Source organism: Pleurodeles waltl, chromosome 8 (genome assembly GCF_031143425.1).
Source record: "Pleurodeles waltl isolate 20211129_DDA chromosome 8, aPleWal1.hap1.20221129, whole genome shotgun sequence".
NCBI classification, from domain to species: Eukaryota; Metazoa; Chordata; class Amphibia; order Caudata; family Salamandridae; genus Pleurodeles; species Pleurodeles waltl.
Window position 1 is genome coordinate 560536604 of NC_090447.1, and position 11889 is coordinate 560548492.

Below are 11889 nucleotides of genomic sequence, written 5' to 3' on the forward strand. Positions count from 1 at the left end.
AAGCAAGGCAATTGTCAGCTGGAATTTTACAGAGCCATGGGTAGTACAAGAGAACGTTTCACATAAACTCCATCATTAGAGAGGGGAGCCCCAACTTAAAGCAACACAAAGATGTTCTACCCAGAGACCAAATAGTAAGATAGCAGCTCGGTGTACAATTCCATAGTTAAATAAGCATGCATGCCAGTCTGGCGACCCTGCACAACAATATTCCCCTAATTCTGACACCCAGAACACGAGCTGCAGCAACAAGTCAAGCTGCTCATTTATGCACTGCATTCCCAATAGACACATGCCACAGATTAAGAAACTGAGAGTAAATGAAAAGGGATAAAGATAAAAGCAAAACACCGCCCACATGACCTAGATTTGCTGGTCGTTTCAAAGCAAACTACAACCCAGAGCAAGTAAAAATCACCGTTTACACAAACATTCATGTAAGATTTAGAAGAGCGCAGTATAAAATATAAAACCGCAAACCACCATTTGTACAATAAGTGTTACAACCATTCACAAGAAAAGTGGTCCGATCAAAGGCTACACCTAAGTACAAATGTATAAACGATAATTTCTCCCCCGATAGTATATTAAAAGGAGCTTAATTCCCGAATGTAAAATGTACCCAATCGTAAATTGGCCAGTGTGCCCCCCACCAGCAATTTCCGGGTATTGGAACACGGAACCTGATTTAAACTGCCAAAAGCAAATCGAGCCGGTAAAACGCAGATGGCTATGGCTGAAAATGCAGCCCAGGCCGGCCCCTGCCTCAACCCTCTTATAGACAAAAGGGAGGATGCAATGCTCCAATCCTGCCAACCTCCTTCCTACCCTTTTATCTCTCTCTCTACACCAACCACCACAACCCACATTTACCACGTCTGCAAAGCAAGTTGTAAATGGGAGCGTTAATTCCCAATAAAAAGAGAATACCATGTGGAATTCTGTCCGGTAAAAGCAGATCTGCAGCTGTCCTCCAATCCATGGAATTTAATTAATAATTGCATGACACTAGATGGATGTCACCACCTGGCCAATGTTTTTTACGGGTGCACAGCTACCACTGAGCAGTACAGTGCAACTTGGAATCGTGGGCCCGAGTGCACATTTATGTATGCTGGCACTCCTAGGTGCAGTTCTTGTTGGAGCTACATGAACAGGAATGGGTACTCAACCTGGCTGTGTCTTCTACTTACTGCCGGAACCTGACATATTTCAATTCACATTCAAGGGAATCCTTCTGGTTTGTGGGTCCACTGCATATTAATCACACAGCTCCCAACTGAAACACGCAGACCGACTGAATGCAATACTAAATAAAACAAAATGTGTTTACAGCCTCTGTTGTAAAAACCTGGTACATAAACTCATACTTGTGGGGTGTGCACATACCAAATCAAACATATTTCTGAAATCCAAGTGGGCCCCTTATACTAGTGTAGTACTTGTAAATATCTCGCTCTACTCCCTCCTGGGCAAGGACACCTCAATCCCCTACCCCTAAGTGGTTATCTATGTTCACATGAGAGTCCTATAACTACTAAGTAGTAAGTCTGAAAACAGATAAACATAGTTTCACCCAATATCCCTCTTATGTTCACCTAAATGTGTCATTATGCCAATGAAAACCTACTGAGAAATGCAAATGCACGTGGCAATAGTTGTGGGACAAAGACTACATGGGAAAGAACACACTAAGAGCGTGTTCCCCAGTGTCCAACACTTCAAGCACAGGGCTGGTGGTCCTCAGTTGCAGCTTACTGTCAACACCAAGGAACTGCCAGCATGGACCACACAAATACTCATCTTAAGCACCAAGTGAAGATTTGTTCAATGACAAGGGCAGACTGAGAAACTGTCCACCAGAATTTACATCAAAGCCTACTACAGGCCAGCCCATCTCTACACTTTCTAAAGGGTTTGGTCCTTTCCCTCAGGCTGCAGGCATGCCACTCACAGGAGGAGGGCTCCAAATGGGTAAGTGATGTGCCATTGGATACATTAAGGTGTGAAAGCAGAAGAGAAGCTCGCTCTTTCTCCGCCCACCGCACCCAGCAATACCACACATGACCACAGAATGACATACAGTTGCAACTTGACCCCAAAACTCAGGCTCACCACAAGCCTGAAGACCCCAGTTCAGTCAGGTATGGGCACATATATGATGCCCTTCCTGGACGATGATTCAGCTCCTTCCTCATCCGCACAGCACTGTGCTGCAGTATTTGTGGGGTCCCTTTATACATCTGTCCCAATATAAGGCAGACATAGTAAGGGAACAACAGCATATTATCTGTTGTGCTCAGAAGGGGGGAAGTGAACAAACACAAAGGAAGGACAGAATGCAGAACAAATCAAACATTCACCCCAGTAACAGATCTCATTTACTCCATCAATTCTTTTGCTGACCACACCACCCCAGTTTGGACCCAGCCTTATGCAAATCAGTCATGATCCTGTTCTCCATGGGAACAGTTCAGCCCGAGCTGCAAAGAAGGATTTGCATATGGCTGGGTCCAAACTGGTACGGCATGGCAAGCAAAAAAGTTGATGGCTTAAACCCAGATCTGTGACTGGGGGGTTGAATGTTTGATTTATTCCGCATTCCGTCCATCATCTGTGGTTTTTGCAGGAGGGGGAAGCAGGAGGCAGGGCTTTGGCAGCACAACAGGCACTGCAGCTTACTCTGGAGAGAGGCTCATGGTAGCAGAACGCCAAATAAGGGATTGTGGCATAAAGGGGTAAGTAAATGCCAGGAGCCAGTCTGTTTTAGCTGAAGGAATGCCAGGAGTGGGAGCTATTTTGAATTTCAGAAGAGGTAAAACAATTTTGGGTCTTTTACAACGGTGTACTAGGACTTAGGTGTTGGGGGAGGTGGGCAAAGGGACAGTACGTTTTCAAGCTTATCTTGTCCATGGGACAAGTAGGCCCAACCCCCGGCAGGATAAACCCTTTGGCTGCCAGTTTACAAGGAAGGGAACTGTCTAAAGTTGAGGTAATACTTGTGTCCATATGCCAATGCTGTTAGAACCTGTATTTATGGTTCATTCATTCAAAGCTTTTATTATTACGGTGAGCTTTCTAAATAAATGTTAGGCAGCCCATTGTGTGAGGGCAGGCCTCTAGCCTTTGAAATGTAAGTGTCCGGCCATCCACCCTCCCAGCCCAGGAAGACCCATTCAGTATGCAGATGAGTGCAGGTGTGACTGAGTATCCTGTGTTTGTGGCTGTCTGGGTGAAATGTACAAGGGAACTGTCAACCAGCCCAGCCGGACATGGATTGGAGACAGGCTGTAAGGCACAGATGGATTTTAAGTGCAGAGAAATACTCACTTTCTAAAAGTGGCATTCTAAAATAGTAATATTAAATCCAACTTCACCAATAAGCAGGATTTTGTATTACCATTCTGGCCATACTAAATATGACCTGGTTACCCCTTTCTGATGGGAATCTACCACTCAAACAGTATATGAGGGTAGCCCTAATGCTAGCCTATGAAAGGAGCAGGCCTCACAGTAGTGGAAAACAAATGTAGGAGTTTTACACTACCAGGAAATGAACCTACATAGGTACATGTCCTGCCTTTTACCTACATAGCAACCTGTCCTATGAGTTACCTAGGGCCTACCACAGGGGTGACATATGTAGAAAAAGGGGAGTTTAAGGCTTGGCGAGTACTTTTAAATGCCAAGTCGAAGTGGCAGTGAAACTGCACACTCGGGCCTTGCAATAGCAGGCCTGATACATGGTTAAGGGGCTACTTAAGTGGTTGGCACAACCAGTGTTGCAGTAGCATACAGTAGCCCACTAGTAGCATTCAATTTACAGGCCCTGGGCACATGTAGTGCACTTGACTAGGGGCATACAAGTAAATTAAATATGCCCATTGGGTATGAGACAATGTTACCATGTTTTTAGGGAGAAAGCGCAGGCACTTTAGCACTGGTTAGCAGTGGTCAAGTGTCCAAAGTACTAAAGCCAGCAAAAATGAGGTTAGAAAAAGAAGAAGAGAAAGGCAAAAAGTTTGGGGGTGACCCTGCAGACAGGCCACTTCCAAAAAAGGGCAAAAAAGCAACAAAAAAAAATAAAAATAAAAAAGTCTCAAAAAGCACACATTGCAACTGTAGTTCCTGGCACTGAATAAAACGACTGTGTGGCAATATGCTCTTTGTGGAAGAGCAGAATGCTCGCACTCACAGTAAAGCTAGCCGATGGATAGAGAGAGGTAGAATTTTAATAAAAACAGAAGGTCTTGGTTACCACAAGACCTAATTAGGGGTGGAATTCTTAAAGAAAGTCACAAAAGTGCACCCATGGTACTTGGCTTTGCATTAGTGCAGAATTATGGCTTTCATGAATTCACACAAATTTACATAAGTAGACCAGGAAATCGTACTCCTAAAAAATATTTGTGAATTGTATTTTAACACGAGGAAATATACATGTGTAGATTTGCTCATGCGAAAATCTAATGAGTGTTTACAAGTTCACTTTCCCAACCCTGCAAGAACTTCCACCCCTGCCCTTGCCAGGAGTAAACTTCCAGTATGGAAAGAGATTGGAGAAGAGCTGGTGAAAATCCTTGAAACACGCAAGTTACTAGGTTTGCACAGACTCAAAGGCACTCCAACCCTGGAACTATTGCTTACTGCTTCCTCGTCTGTGGATCTGGGGCAAGGTGGCAAAATATAGAAATTGCTAGTATTCAAGCCCTACTGTAGTATTGACCCTGGCATAATCAGAGAGGCTATTATCAGAGCTCTTACATAATAAAACTGCTGCCATACTTTGTCACCGCACTACACAGTACCAAGGGGACAAGTATACTCTTTTTTACAGCACAAGACGATTTATGAAGCGACCTGTCCACTGGACAAGCAGATATTTTATTAAATTCCACACCCTTGTGGGTATAAGTTCAAACAAACAAAAGTCAAAGAAAGGACATGCAAATCAGAGTTACAACCAGCAATGCGACTTTACACTGAACAGAAGAATGCCAATAGTCAAAAAAGAGGAGGTGGACATCTTTCAGATTACATCCCTGGCTCACGCATAGTGTCAAGTGTTTCTCCCAAGCCCCCCCCCCCCCCCCAACTCGTTATTCAGCAAAAGAAGTTGCAGAATATTAAAAATGGCCCAAATCGTTGCTGCAATTGTTGTTCAACCTTTCCAGCTTTAGTTACACGATTCCTTTCCACGGACTGGCAGCACACTTTCTTTTCAGTCTGATGCCTCAGAAATAAGCCTATACTTTAGTGTAAAAATGGTTTGTGAAGTTTCCATTAACTATCAGTAATTAAGAGAAAAGCACTTCTGAACTGTTTATTTTTGCGACTGCAATAAGGGCGGGGGTAAACAAATTCAAGAGTAAGGCTTTATTCTCTCCAAGACAGAGATAGTTGACGGGAAACAAGTGAAAAAGTGTGAATCTCTTCAAATAACTCTTGGCCTAAAGCTCTTCAAAACAAAACGCAAATTGCATGTTTTTACAAGTACTAGAAAAGCCAATTGGTCAAGCTTTAAAGAGCCGACACAAAGGCATGTACAAATGCGTACAAACAAAAATGGGTGAGAGGAGGGCAGAAACAGAAGGGGGGCGAAAGCTGTGCAGATAGACCGTGGAAGCATGGGAGCGAGAACATGGAAAGTGTTCAGGCAGCCAGCAACGGCATGAGCAGATGAGAGGAAGAAAATGACAGGTCACCAGGGCAGTGAGACTATGGCAGAACTTTGGATAGCATCAAAGGGGAGGTTAGAAAATGGGGTGGGAGAGAGCAATAGATGCATAGACAAAATAGGGTGGACGGAGGTTTGAAAAGCAATGAAGGAGACCAATTGGTTAGAAGACTAGGGGGAGAAGAGCAGCGTGTTAAAGATAGGCAATGAAGGAGGGTGATGTACAGGGAAGAGAATGTGCAAAGAACATAATGGAGGCAAAGAGCCAATGAAAGGGGAGATGAACTAAATAAAAATATTCAAGTGAATATGAATAAAAAGAGCGGGAAAAGTGACAGGGGGCGATACATGCGTGAGGATTAAGTGGATGTGAGGACAGCAGAAATCGAAATAAGGGAGAGAAGTAAAGACAACGGAAATACCAGGCAAAGACAAGCAGGAGAGCAGACACAGTTCTGGGAAGACGGGCAAAGAAAACAAGAGAAGGACTAAAGAAATAGGGATTGACCCGAAAACGAAATTGGAAAAATATTGAGAAAAAACACTGTGCCTCAACTAAGCGTCGGCTGTGCTACTGCTTGCCCAAGAGGCAAGTGCCTGCAATGCAGGTCCAGTGCTGTGTATCACCGCTGGTCGGAAAATTAAGTTGCTGAAGATGAGGGGTGGGTCGTTGACTAGAGGAGGAGGAATTACCAGCACGGCTGACAGTATGATGGTGGAAACAGACTATTTTCTGCCAGACGCCAAAGCAAAACTACAATCCGGAATGCAAATCAAGACCAAAAACACCCCAATGCACCCGCTATTTTTTAATACATTCATTCAAAAAGAGAGAAACTTGTGTTAAGTCAGAGTTAGAAAATATACTTTAAATAAAAATACTGGAAAAGACATGTGCAGCCTTTTTCAACAGTTTGACAACCAACCTAGGACAATCAAAATAAGAAACTGAAGTCACAGTCCACTACTTTCTGGAGATGTGTCAAAGGCTACTTGCCTTTTGAGATGCTGGTTTGGGGGACATAGGGGTGGAATCAATATCCGATTTGTGTTCTTTAACATAATCTTAGTTTAAAGTAAAAGATAGGGGGCATATTTACAAGCCCCATACACAGCCAAAGTAGATATGGTGCTGTATACTGTGTCAGGGAGGTGTACCATGTTCCCACGCAGCCTACTGTGGGTTTTGAAGCATTCCCAGATTTACAAGAAGCTGTAAACCTTGGAATGCTTCATAACTGTATGCCTCCCCAGGGAAGGCGCAACAAGGAGAACAATTTTGATTTCTCATTGCTGTTTCCTCTTTCAATTTGTGCTGCATTCTGCAGCACACATAGAAGGAGGAAGATGCCTCACAGAATTGTTTTTGGGCAAACAATCCTGCCAACAACGCAGACACCCTTGCACTTGCACCATGGTGCAAGGGTGCCTGTGTTGGTGTGAGGAAGCAATTTGTGCTCCAGCGCGGGGGGGGGGCAGAAATGCACTTAATCTTGTAAATACTGCGCATTTCTGTCCTTTTGAATTAGCATAGGACAGTGAGGCAGAAAGGCTTGCAACGCTCCACTACGCCAATTCCTAGTAAACACGGCTTTAAGTGCGCATCTCTACGTTCCTACATTATTAGCAAGGAAGCAGACATTTCCGTTAGTGAGTTGTAAGACATGGAACCCCAAAACGTGATCTGTTGGATGCCTCCCACAAATCAGTTTTTCAACTGTAAATCATAAGCTTGATTCCTCCCCACATCCCCCTCTTAACATGGCACTGCGTTGATATATCGAACAAGAAACAAATGGTCTGAATTTGCTTGTGTTCTGGTTCACAAGGGGCCAGGACGGTCATTTCAGTTTGGCCCTTCTCATGTCTGGAAAAGTTAAATATTTGCAGTGTTGGGCCCTGCCTAAACTGGTACAAAGAAGCTAAAAATAATCCAGTGGAATGCAGCCCAAAGCAATTACTAGTGGCTGACATTATTTCAAGCATACCATCCATCATGATTAAGCCAAGTGAGCTCGGAGGCAGTATGCTACTGATTCAAGCACACTGGGCCATCCCTGTAGGGTAATACATAAACAGTGGCAAAAGAACAGTTGCCAACTGTAAAACAACTCTATAACTTCTACTAGATATGCCCTCACTCCACTCCTGGAACGGTTACAGTAGGGCCCATCAAATGAATATTGGAAACAGTTTCTTGCCATAGCAAAGGAATTCACAACTAATATCCTTAATAAGGAGTCCAAATATACTCGTGGGGGGACGAACCAAAAAAGCACAGTCTTAATGGTGTGGGGGGGAGGGGGGGGAATATTTCAAAACCACAAAATACCAACGTTCAATCAGTGCCAAATTTATCCTGTTCAATTGAGTATTTCTTTAATGAAAACAGATAACAGCTATGCACCAGAGTAAAATTTAAGACAGAACTGGGACAGATGTTTAAATTCTACCAGCAAAGACACACTCATTTTTTAGACCATCAGGACATTAAAGTGGGCCAGGTCCCACCCCCGGTAGTAATTAAAAACAAACACTAAAACAGGTCTCTTTTGGGCCCTATATTCATGTCCTTAACTTTACTGGGAAAATGTGCAGAAAACGGTAATGTAATCCATGTCGTTCCTGTTTAGAGTTCACATTCTATAACTAATCTTGCATTCCCTAACAGTGTTTGCTTCTTCCAAGAAGTTGTGTTACTATATTTTATTTATTTACAGGTAACAACTATTACTCTTGAAAAGTACACACTTTGAATTGAGTCGCATCCAGATGTTTATATTGGTGTACGATTGAATTGTGGCTGAACTCAGTGCAAGTTTCTCTCACTGCCTGTCAGGGGGTCAAAAAGGTGTTCAGAATACACTATCATCCAATACCTGGCCTCTCTGCAGAGCGCAATGGTCGCGTATGCAAGTTTCAGTTCTGATTCTATGCTAATTTATGGTTTAAGTCGCACTTAATTAGAATTTTAATTTACATGTTTAAGACCCCCTCCACTTATATAGGGCACACCCCTTTCAGGGGCCCATATTTTTTCATCTCACTTGACGCCCTGGGGACCATATCGTATTTGTCATCATTAAACTCTGACCCGGAAAGCAAAAGGTGTGAACTGGAGAAATGAAGAGAAAGGGGAGAAAACCGAGGCAAAGGGAGAAATGTATGGATGACGAAGAATCTGCCAAGAGTGAGATAAGAGACAAAAAGTGCAGGAAGGTGGAAGAGAAAGGGGTGTGGTGCAAACAAGATGAGCCTGCCTGGATATTCGGCAAACCTGGAATTCGGTAGCACCCGTGCCAACTTCTAGGACAACATATTGGAAAACTGCTCATTTTTATCAAGCAATTAAAAGAAAAAAATGCACTTAACAATCGTTGCAATAATGTTTAATTAGTACAGAAATCGCACATTTCTATGACGCAACTTGCGATTGAAACCTTATACGTAATATCGAGCAAAAACACTTTTTCGTAACGCGTTCAATTATGACAAATTTGATTCTTGAATAGTTCATGCACCAACCTCACAGTGACTCAATGCAAGAAGTGGGTGGGCGTTTTCAGATAGTAATCAACTGTGTACTTCGTGGCTGTTGCATGATGGCGTTGGCCCTAGTTACATTGAAGGGTGCGTAATGTGAGGGATGTGTTTAGCTCACTCAACAGCATTCCAGGCTCCTCGGACCGGCGACTAAAAGGCAAGGAATAAAGTAGCACCAGCCTTCACTCGAGGACTTGGCGTCCAAAGATTACATAGAAAATAGCCAGAGGGAGAAACCAGCCCACTCCCCATACAGCGTTTACGCAGCCTCCTCTATATGGCTTCTTAGATCTTGACTAGCCTTAGGGTCCTGTTACATGTAAAGAAAGGCGAGTGTCTCGGGAATTCACCAAACTGCACCACTCTTTCTTGTCACAGTTGATGGCTTGGCTCGTCTATAGCCTGCACATCTCTAGTCACTTTTTGGGGCTCCCACCATGAAAGTTACCAAAAACTCAAAGCCCCTCTTCCCTTCTCGCGCCTGATGATTGGGTCACTAATGTACAGTTACATCAAATAGTTCGCATTAAAAAGTTCAAAGCCCCAGTTTTAGCTAGGTGGCCAAAACCAACCCTGCCGAACACGAGGCATTTCCTTTCTGAATCCACGTCATGCCTTTTCCATCACCACCCTTTAGTTCGGTCTCTTTATCTCTTTTTCGCAAGTTTTTTCTTACCTATTTTCAAACCATTTGTCACCATTTCTCATCCTCCCTTTTTAAACTTTCCCTCGTGCTGTGGGCCAAAGTCTAATAAGTACAGATCCTACTCACTGCAAGCGCCAGCACACGAACACCGACTATACCCCACATCTGCTGCACGCTGCTCTCGACTAGAGGACCATAAACCCTCGCAGCCCCCCTGTGTTCACACAAGTTCCAGATCACCTTTCTTGCAGATCACTTAGTAGTCGGGGTTAAACTTATAGGCTGCTCCGGTCGTCGAGAACCCCTTGACCAAGGAAGCGGTGGGTGCACAGTACTGCGGAGTCCTTAATGTGCCCTGTCATCACTTTCAGTGGCGTGAGTAGAGAGCCTAGAGTTGGGACGTGCAAGCTAACAAACATAGAATACAGCCAGCCTTCCACCTGCCTACACTGCAAGCCACACCTTGCAAACTCCTGTCGCCATCCAGCAAATATCACTCTCAGTCCACTAGGATCTCTCTCCTGTGGGTGACAGCCAGTCTCATTAACACCCAAACGCGCACCGCGGGCCCGATGGGCATTTCATTCGGCTGCCTCGGCAGCACCTGCTACTTGTTCTTTTGAGCTGAGTGGTCCCGCCTAACACGGAGGTGGGGAACGTTGGTCTCTTAGCGTTGGAAAGACTATGCTTCCCCGTTGCATCTGTCGCACTAAACGCGTGCCACAGCAGGTGCAGCCCAGTAGCCAAGACCAGTTTTCAACACTCCCACTACACAAGGAAATGGCATACGTAATGTGGGCATAACTAGTGGAACAAAACTCGAATTCGTTCCAGACAAAAAATGAAGTATGACGGATGATGACTTCGCCGGCGGAGGCATGACAGAACAGAGCTGCAGGCAGCGCCCTCTCCTCAGTGATGCTGTGAGAGGAGGCCGTCAGTACACAGTGGGGGGGGGGGGGGGGGGGGCATTCCAATTGTGCACTTTGGACAATTAGTGCGCTGTTAAAGGATGTGGCAAATCTGCAGCTGGTGGGACTATGTCCCGGACTTACCCACTGTGGCCAGCGTGTCCAAGTCTTCCAGCCGGTACTGCTGCGGCTCCTCAGCAGGCGGCGGCGGCTCCTGCAGGGAGGTAGGTAGGCACCAGCCTGCCTCCTCTCCCTGTTCTTTTCCAGTGCTGCTCGCCGGGCCGCCCGGCGCTCTAGCCGCCCCAGCCTCCATCGGAGCGGATCCCCACTCACAACCGCTGTCCGGGCCACGGAGTACCCCGACGGACGCCGCCCCGCAGGCCGGAATACCGCACTAGGGGTCCAGGCTTTCCGCGCCACATCGCCTCGGGTCACAGGGAAGGCATGTACACCTCGCCGGGGTACCGAAGCCCTAAACGGAGAAAGAGCACCCACGGCCGACAGCAGAGTCCGGCGCGGAACACACCGCCCCACCCACTGAACAACTACTACCCAATACCAAACGTCCTCGGGTTCGGCACCTGGCGTCTATTGGCTGCGGCACGTTCGAAGAGGTGACGCGGAAGTCAGGGAAAGCTCTGCTTAAAGTGTTTAGAGCATGCAGCATGAGATGTGGTCAGCTGTATTGCGTATGTTTCAGTCACCCAGTGCAAGAAACACGTAGGCTGAAAATTCTGCTTTGCAGACGCGAAAAAACTGACAACTGGTTAGAAAGTGTTGTAGAGTGTACAATTGCAATTTTCAAGCATAACCATGAGCTAAAATTGGACACGCCTCAAACCCCTGGAACGGATTGGATGAGCATAACGTCACTCGTTAGCTTCTCTCGGTGCTTGCCAGTAACTGACAGCTGCGTCTTCCAATCGGCGCACTACTAGAGGTGTGTCCCTTTAGGCGGTTTTCGGATCCTGCCTATCATGTCCAGTCTGACTCTGCTTTCCTCCCCCCAAATTCCAGCTCCTTCGGGTTGGCTGTTTCAATAGATGGTGCATATGAACAGCCAATCGGAAGGGCGAAAGGTTCCACCCACAGTTCACCTGTAGAGCGGGTGG

General features: G+C 45.5%; 1 protein-coding gene across 1 annotated transcript in view; it reads right to left on the reverse strand.

Annotated features, from left to right (window-relative positions):
* The window catches only part of PRKX (protein kinase cAMP-dependent X-linked catalytic subunit), a 381150-nt gene extending 369564 nt beyond the window's left edge, over window positions 1–11586 (reverse strand). Inside the window, exon 1 of the mRNA XM_069204618.1 lies at window positions 10922–11586. Within this exon, the coding sequence (XP_069060719.1) occupies window positions 10922–11090 (169 nt within the window). The 5' untranslated portion in view covers window positions 11091–11586. The remainder of the gene's footprint in view (window positions 1–10921) is intronic.
* Between the last annotated feature and the right edge of the window lie 303 nt (window positions 11587–11889).